Source organism: Alligator mississippiensis, chromosome 7, assembly GCF_030867095.1.
Source record: "Alligator mississippiensis isolate rAllMis1 chromosome 7, rAllMis1, whole genome shotgun sequence".
Lineage (NCBI taxonomy): Eukaryota > Metazoa > Chordata > Crocodylia > Alligatoridae > Alligator > Alligator mississippiensis.
This window is the reverse complement of record NC_081830.1, coordinates 13,065,091-13,074,131: the sequence shown is the minus strand read 5'-3', so window position 1 is coordinate 13,074,131 and position 9,041 is coordinate 13,065,091. Positions and strand designations below refer to the sequence as shown.

Sequence of the window (9,041 nt, the reverse complement as noted above, 5' to 3'; positions counted from 1 at the left end):
AGCAGGCACCTTAGTGCCCTGCTACACATTCTATAGGAGAGAAAATGCACATTTCAATAAAGTGTATTTAAAGTTCACTCTCTCCATCTAAATATTGCAAGTGACTGAACTGGCCTTGGATTCCATTAACCTGGGGGAAGATTTTGCAGAACTATGTCCCTCGTTCATTTTCTGCTCCTTACATAGTACTGTTTGATCCACTGGGTGAAGTACTATTTGCTCTCAGATTATCATTACACTCTTAAACCACAACTGCAAAAGAAACAATTTAACTGGATTGCAGAGCTTTAAAAAAAACAAACAAACCCATTGTTACCTGTTCTAGAAATGGCAGCATTCACAGGAGAGCCGCACAGAGTTTAGGTGCGACACCGTTCATGTAATTCTGTCCCCGTGAGGAAGAAAGTAAATACAACAGCTGTAAAATGAAAATTGATGCTTAAAATGTCATCAACTCGCAAACAAAAAATTTGCAGGACCGAATAGAGTGACTAGTAGCAAGCCAACCTTTCCCATAGTGAGCTCCTTAAGGAATTGCATTGGACAGTCAAGGTGTACACCTTTCTTGACATAATAAACCTCACTTCCTACAATGGTAACGTTGACACTGCACTAACAACTGGAGGTTTGAACTATGGGGAGGTCATACAAGCATATAGGAAGTGACAGCCCACGTCTCAAAGTCTGCAGTACAAAATCTTTGTCTGCATTACCAATAATGCTTTAATATGGCCAAATAAGTTGATACTCATGATGTTTCATATCTTGGTCAGGATTTAGGATCTTTTAAACTGAGAGCAGATTGCCAACAAGCAGCTCAACATCCAAAGAGAGATCCTCAAGAGGGTCATGCTAATCGATATATAACAACAGTATATTATGACAGCAGTCCTATTGTCTTCAGGAAGTAGCACTGTGGACCTATTTTTTTCTTATCACAAGTCCAAGTCCCAACTTAAATGGGAGAAAAAGGTAGCTAACGATTAGCAAGTCCTACCTAATTCATCTAACACAGGAGACTCCAACCTAAAAGGCATTAGCATTTATAAAACATTTAGTGTGTGCAGAGAATGAATATTTGGTATCTATAGAAAATGAGATAAGTTTTTAATAAAATCACTGCAGCTATGGAATCACATAGCTTAGCATGGTTCAGGAATAGCTTAGGTGCTTATGTAAAAGTAACTGCAGTTACTCTAGCAAGTTTTAATACCAATCCTCATGCTTCCGAAAAGGTCCCTTTGCGTCTCCCTGTTACTCTCCCTCATTTTGCCACTTGGCTTAGGACTGATTTTCAACATATTCAACAGATCATGTTATTCAAAATAGCTACCTGTGACTGGAATTCAAGCTTCTGTTCTTACCCTCTCTTTAGAGCTCATTCATTTTGTCAAGAGTTTTCACAATATGGGACCATCTTGTCCCACTATTTTAAGAATACATCCCAAATGAGCAACTGCTTAAAAAGAGACAAGATACCTATGACATCCATGTCCATGCTAATTTTCTTTATCCTCCTGGCATTGAAAATACTCAAAGAATGTCACTATGGCCTCGTTCCTGAGCATTTGTTCCTCGGATATTAGTTTTGCACTTCATGTCTTCTTTCCTCCCCAAAGATTTTCTATTGCAGTTTTGTTGTATCTATTGTATACCAATAGATACTCACCCTTCATGATGATCTTTTCATGCTAACTTCTTTTATAGTCAGAGCCTAATGTTCATTTATTGTTTAGAAGACAGTTATTCCTGTTATTTAGTCATTTCAGGAAGCGAGACACTTTCCAGTGATCATTTCAAGTTTGTCTCTCAGAAGCATACAGACTTACATTATCTGCATAATGCAATTCCAATAGCAACTGATTTACCCCTGTGGAAGGCACAATATGAAAAAGAGCTGTTGAAATTATCCTAACTGCTATGCTTTGAAAAGCCCAGAGTACCTGGAGACCAAAATGAAACAAAATTACAGAAACTTAAAAATAAAGAAAAAATAAAGAAAGAAACTTCTTTATCTCTGAAAAGGAAACCCACCAATAAAACCTACTTTTTCAAGCAAAAGTTTAAAACATACACCCAGAGTGACCTGGTTTTTTTCATAATGTACATGTCAAAGCCCAGAATTCCTAAATCAATGAAGATAGGTGCTTGGTGCTTCAGAAAAAAAATCTAGTCTCTTATTTAAGACCCTTAATAGGAATTGGGCATCTAAGTTGAAAATTTCTGCCTCAGGCTCCATGAGGATAAAACCATGGCAGAGTTCCCCTGGTGGCATTAAAAAAAAAAAAAAATCAGCACCTGTCAGGCAGGTCCCACACAATATGCACCACCCACAATCACACACAACTTTTACAAGGTCAACCACAAGACAAAACAGGCACCTCTGGCAGAAAAGGAAAGACATTAATGAGAGAATTAATTCCACTTCAAATGATTTATTCACAAGTTGCCACGTTTTGCTAAACATGTATTTTATCCTTGTTAGAGTGTACAAAGAGTTTTATACTTTTCTAACAATATCAACTTTAAAAATAGGCTACAGTGGAGGCAAGTCTCACTTTGCATCCAAAATTCTGTAAATAGGAATTCAAAATATCAACAAACATAAAAAAAAATACCACTATGTACAAAACCAATACAAAATGTACATCTTATCCTTGACTGAAACAATTAAACAACAAACGAAGAAGTTAATCCCTTATTCTCAGCTCCTATTTGGGATCCTGTGACCTTGCATAACTGATGTGAAGTTTGTGTTAAAACATGTAACTCAAAAGGCACTCAAAGGTCACAAGGTCCTGAGCTTAAAGCGGGACATGGATTCCCAATGAACAGTTAAAACAAGTCACAAGTTACAAAAAAAAATACTCAAAATATTTTAAAACTGATATTTGGTATACCCAAGAATATTAGGATTCCTTCAAATCCTAGCACAAAATTTTGATTATGTCAATAGAAAGACACAAGAGACAAAGAGCACACCTCGCAGAATTCAGTATATCAAAAGAAGACATATGAATGACTTGTCTGAAAGTTTCAAAAATTGACCTTCCTGTGGTTACTCTAAAAAAAAAAAAAAACCAAAACAAACAAAAAAAACCCAACAGAAAATAAAAAAATATTTTCCACAAAGTTAAAAAATGAACTAAGGTCAAGGGGGTGGAGAAGCATATATGGGACACGAAAAAGGTTAAAAAAAACAAAACCCAAAAATCAGGTTGGAAAACCTGTATTCAGTTAAATAACAGACGTTAAAGGGCAAAATCTAAACAGGCCTATTTTGCCCTGGTGCAAGGACTAGCATGAGTTTAATTTGAATCTTAATATTTACATTGCAGTTATAAAAAAGTACAATCTTGCGGATAGCAAAGAAAACATTATTTTTTACTCAGATATAATGAGTGCTCCAGAATTTTATATCTAAGCTAGTACCATCATTCACACTGACTCACTGTCATCACTTAGGCTCAGATTTTGCCCATAAAAAAGAGTAACAATTCAAATATGGAATGGCTCTTGTCTGAGATGCAGAACAGAAAATACAAGCAAACAAACTTATCGTATAACTAGTTTTGGCCTATATGGTTTCAGATCTTCCTTCAGATATGCATAGGAATATACTGAGGCTAAGAGTAGCCATGTATATTTGCTACAGTATAAGGCCTTTTATTTGCCATAGCTTTGTGCGTCAGCAGGGCATTTAAATTAAAGCAGGCATACAGAGTTATCAAAGTGCTACTATGTTTCACTGAACAGATCTCAGGTTTCAGAATTATCAAGTGGTCCCTCATTCTCTGTCTTCTTCTCTGGCGATGTGTATAAGAAGTTACAGCAGATAAAGAGAGGAAAAATCAGAAGTCTGCTGTCCAAGTTCATTACTACTTGTTCCTGCAAAGCAAATATAAAGGAAAGTTTTCAGTTAAGTTTAGAACAATAAGTATTAAGTCTAAAAGGTGATATACTAAATATGTGCAACTCTCTATACAAGTACGGGAATAGACTCCAGTAAAATTATGACAGGCTGTGAAATCCATCTAAGACTGTTACCCACACAAAAAATAACACCTGGAAGTCTTCACTGAACAGCCACTTGAATGAAGTCAAATAGAGAAAACAAGAGCCAATCTAAAGTGACATAACCCCCACCTTTCCTTCTGAACCACTCTAAATTGATCATTTTTAATGCCATTAATTTGGGCAAAGCATTTTCTAAGGACATTTTACACGTGCTCTGGGACGTGGCACTGGGTGCTTTAATTAGCAAGCTGCGCTAATTAAAAGCTCCCACGCATCATGTGCATCAGTGTCCCCGTGCTGAAAAATGGTGGCAGGATGCTTTGAACTAAAGCTCATTGAACATGTTTCAGTTCAAAGCGCCCCACTCGCTGCCATTTTTTCAGTGCGGCATGCTGATACACGTTACGCAGAAGGCTGCCAGAGCACGTCAATTTCTGTGCTCCAGCAGACTCGATTAATCGAGTCTGCTTCAACGTGCTGGTTTTCCAGTGCGTCAGAGCAGGCTCCTCCACGCCTGCAGGAACTCTATTAGGCCAAAATACCATCCCTTTATCTCCCCCATATGCCCACAGTCAGGGCCTCCTGGTACTGGGGTGGCCGAGTCATCTCTACCAGCCAAGTATAAGTGAAAGGTAGAAGGCTCTACAAGGTATTTCTAGCTATTTAATAGGTGTATTGGGTTGGGTCTCTATCTTGGAGGGGCTATTCTTTTTGGCAATTTAAGCAGTTAGCATGCTTAACATTGGGGAAAAACCTGGGCAAAACTGGAAATGCATCCCTCAGGAAGCTATGAATGTAAGAGAACAAAACCTCTGTGCACCTAACTCACTAAGTATCAGTATCTTAATTTCCCAACTGTAAGATATCATTACATATAAAAGTACATTCCCTCAACTAAACACTACTGACACAACAAAGAAAGAAGTCTCAGGAACATGTAACCCTGAAGTAATGAATTCAACATGCCTGCATGGTAGCCTGTCAATAGAACCAGTCGATGCCATACTGGTCTTGTCAGTCATCTTCAGACCCACAGATAAGGAAGGTCATCACGCAGAAAGACAATCATCCTCGACTGTGGCAGACTGCCGATGACGACGCATGGTAACTATGCCCCAAACCTCCATAATACTTATTTTATGTCGAGGTTATCAAGGCACACCCCCCTATCCACATCTTTCAAATTCATTTTGAATTTGTCCTTTAGGCACCTCAGAGACTGATGGATCTCAGATGCCAAGTAATTTCTTGGGACATGATTAAAATACAAGATTCTCATACAGTTGCTATTTATCAAGCAATCGGATATTGTAATTGAAAGACTGGCACGGACATATTTCAGTCAGAGGCAAATGTTTACCTATGACGCTGCGGAAATAAGCCCTCTGCCAATCATTTCTTAAACCTGGTTCACCTGTCCCTAGCATTACAACTGTTGGGGAACCCTCAATCTTAAAGCTATTAAGACGACAGTGCACGTGCCAGCAGGACCCTGCTGTATTCCAGAACTTGTATCATCTGACTAGTTTAATTACAGTCAGGTATAATATAATGTCCATTTAAGTACCCTGCTTTAGTTTTTCCTTCTAAGTCAGTCTTATTAACTTCAGCTTCCTATTGTGAACACATTCTTAAAATTCTACGCACCTACAACTTTTTCTTCTTTAAAAGGGTATTTTTTTCTTTTCACTTGCTTGCTGCTGTCATATCTAAACCTCCCAATTACCAGTTGCAAGACCCGAACATACCTGATCTTTCTCCAGAGTTAGGATCTGATATCCTGTGGTTCTACTGCAAATGGGTTTCCCACTGCTATCAAAAGAGGCTAGACGTAACCTAGGGATATAATGCAAGTTAAATGACTAGATGCAGCCTCCTGTAACTTATTTTCAGGGTAATGGAAGAAGCCAGCTTCTCAGAGGGAGACTAACATCTCCATACAGCATATTTTCTGGTTACAAAACCACTGTTGTTCACCAGTTAAAATGGGAAATCAGTTGAGATGGTGGTTTTAAATCTAAAAATTGTGAGTACTGAATTCTTAGTCACTCCTCACCTGAATGCTATGTTTCTCCGGGGCTGCAAACTGACCGACCCACTGCACGGCTGATTCAGTGTGTTCCGTTTGAATATGATATAGCGGTTTGTATACGTAACAAGCAGGTCAAAGCCAAAGTTGAATCCAGTCCATCGCCAGCAGTACTAGAGGACACAGGAAAAAGAAAAGGCAGCTTAATTACTTGTACTCTTATGTCAGCTACAATTAATATGAGAATTACACCTATATAGCAACCTGCAGGATCCTGAAGTACTTCAGAACCTTACATATAGGTCAAGGTCCCTAACCTGCAGTAGTCCTGCATTTACCTCTGCATGGAAACCACTGAATTAAACAGACCGATCATGGATGCAGGGATCAACTTGCAGCCAGTGGCAGAAGAGGGGATTTTGAAGGGTGGGGGTAAGTACCTTTTTAACAGCACACAACATAAGAGCTCAAGAGCTGCCATTTACTGGATCAGACCATAGATACATCATGTCCAGTTCCCTGCCTGACAGTGGCAGAGACTGAATACTGAAAGGGAGAGTGAACAGGGTACGACAAGGATGTTTTCCACTGTTCTTCTCCCACTTGCAGCCTCCAGAATTTGAGGTCTATGGAGTTCTGATTCAGAAGCTGTACCCCTAAACTCCCATGCTCAATAACAGCTGAACTACACAACAGTATTCAAATACCTCAGAGGCTGCCATGGTTTCCCTGCTTTACCTGTGGCAGGTTAGAGTGTTATGTCTTGTGCTGTGTCAGGGTTGACAGTAGTTTTACAAAGAGCTTAGATTATGGATTTGTTTAGGATGGTTTGGATGGGAATGGTCCTGCCTCAAGAAGGGGGTTGGGACTGGATGACCTCTGGGGGTCCCTTCCAGCCCCACTTCTCTAGGATTCTACGATCTATGACCACTGCCACATCCACTTGAAACTCCAGAGTAATACAGGCAGACAACTCCCCAACCTGGAATTCAAATCAGGACATCAGTTTTCACAGACACTTCGCTCTTGCATAGAGCCATGGAGTATTAACTATCAGGACTCCAATTTTATACCACGGGTCGAGGAAAGGTGTTATACTTTAGTAACATATCCAAGGAGCACAATTCCAGAGCGCCACTGGCTACATAAATCCATACAATTAATTTCAGGCACATTCTCAGGTCAAGTGAGCTCAGCATTCAGTATGAAAACAACTGCATCAACATTTTTAATGCTTTTCTGCCAGGCCTGCTATGTAAGGATATACACAATATGTTGCATATATTAAGCATTCATCCAAGAGGCTGAATATCAAACTGTGATAAAATATTAAGTGTTGACAAACAATTTTGTTGTATAAGGTAGCCATAAATGGCACTGTGGGCTTCCCATCTTTAATATGGGAACCACTTCCACAAAAACATGCTCAATTTCTGGATACAAGTTTGTTCTTCAACGATAGCCAGCTCTGCAAAACAGATGCGTTATGGACTAGAGTGACTATGCATCTAGGTGGTATTTTTATACTCGCCTCTTTGAAAAATTAAGTTTTAACAAAACCAAAACTTCAGTTAATTTTCAAAAGTGATAGATAAACCTGTGCCTCTCAACTAAGTTTCAAATTACCACTGCAAACCTCATTCTTTTCTTTATATGCTCCACATTTAGACTTCATTTTATGGCAAGAGCACAATGATTTTAATGGCATTTGAGAAGGTAAGAAATGCCATTTTCCCTGTGAAAGCAACGTTTTCATTATCATTTTTCTTTTTGACGCCACTTTTGAAAAAGCCAGTGAAAGCTTGGTGTTTGAAATGTGTAATACATTTAAGTAAGCTTAACTTAACACACTAAGGCGGAATTTATACTTACATCACCATCCTTTGCAAGCTTTCTACCACACCTCATGCTGTTTCCTTCAAGTTCTTCTTTATTGATTTCCTGAGGGCTATGAACAAGAAAGATTTGACAATGAATTATCTGTAAGTAGTAAATAATTTGCAAGGAAAGCCTTTATGGCATTCTAATCTAAATCATCTCCCAGATCACAGCACACATTCTGATGGATTAAATACATCTTTTACAAAAGCTGTAGGAGGCTGGGGTGATGCATGATTGACAGCCCAGAGGTCACAAGTTTGAGGACCTAGTTGAAGTGCTCACAGCACAGCCCTGTCAGATTCCAATGAATGTGTGAATTCTGCTAAATACCTTGTCACAAGGACACAAAAAAGGAAAGGAAAGGACAAAAGCTATACCATTTAGTTCAGTTTTTCCACCCCTCTTATCACTTACCCTAACCCTGTGCTGTTTTGCTTCTGAACTGAAACCATAAGCAAGACAAAAGCTATGCAAACGTCAAAGAGAAGATCACCTTCTACAGCTAAGAAAAAGGGCAGACACTGAATTTGGATTCTATCTAGCTTGAGACATTTCACCTCAACTATATAAAAGGTTATTACTACCAATTTTAATAAAATACTTGTTCATTTGTACAGTGGAAAGAATCTCTGTTGCAACTAGGCTGCCTGATGCCAATCAGTCAGTCATTTGTTATATGATCCAAATACCACCTCCAAGTTGCAACTGTGATCTTGTTGGGGAACATGCGTGTAGAAAATATACCCTGTGATCTGTTTATCCTCCTAGTACAGACAGATTGAAAGACTGCAACAAAATTAACCTGCAAAGCAACACACACAAAAAATCATCTAATAGAATGTTCATTTTGGCAGTCATTGGACTTTCGAAACTATAATAGAAAAAATAAATCACTGTTGCCGTTAGAGAAATGACTGTGCATCTTTGTGGAAAACCAGTGTTATGAAGGTACACTTCAATGGGGAATGATTTATACAATTTCACAAATACATAGCAGATTAAGTAAACTTTCTACACAAGTTATACCGCTTTAAAGGTCCAAGTAGTACAATCCCCTTAAGGCTGGTGCAGCTTTGCCAACATAAAACTACTTTATACTCACATAACTATTCTC

The 9,041-nt window shown here is 38.7% G+C and overlaps 1 protein-coding gene across 5 annotated transcripts in view; it reads right to left on the bottom strand.

The window, feature by feature from the left end:
* Positions 1–2,419: 2,419 nt before the first annotated feature.
* GMCL1 (germ cell-less 1, spermatogenesis associated) overlaps positions 2,420–9,041 on the bottom strand; it is a 29,714-nt gene continuing 23,092 nt past the window's right edge. For all 5 annotated transcript variants that reach the window (XM_059730596.1, XM_059730597.1, XM_059730598.1 and 2 more), the window contains exons 11-14: positions 7,919–7,994; positions 6,074–6,219; positions 5,766–5,853; positions 2,420–3,888 (exon numbers count right to left, since the gene is read on the bottom strand). In XM_059730596.1, coding sequence (XP_059586579.1) covers positions 3,760–3,888; positions 5,766–5,853; positions 6,074–6,219; positions 7,919–7,994 — 439 coding nt within the window. In that variant the 3' untranslated portion in view covers positions 2,420–3,759. The remainder of the gene's footprint in view (positions 3,889–5,765; positions 5,854–6,073; positions 6,220–7,918; positions 7,995–9,041) is intronic.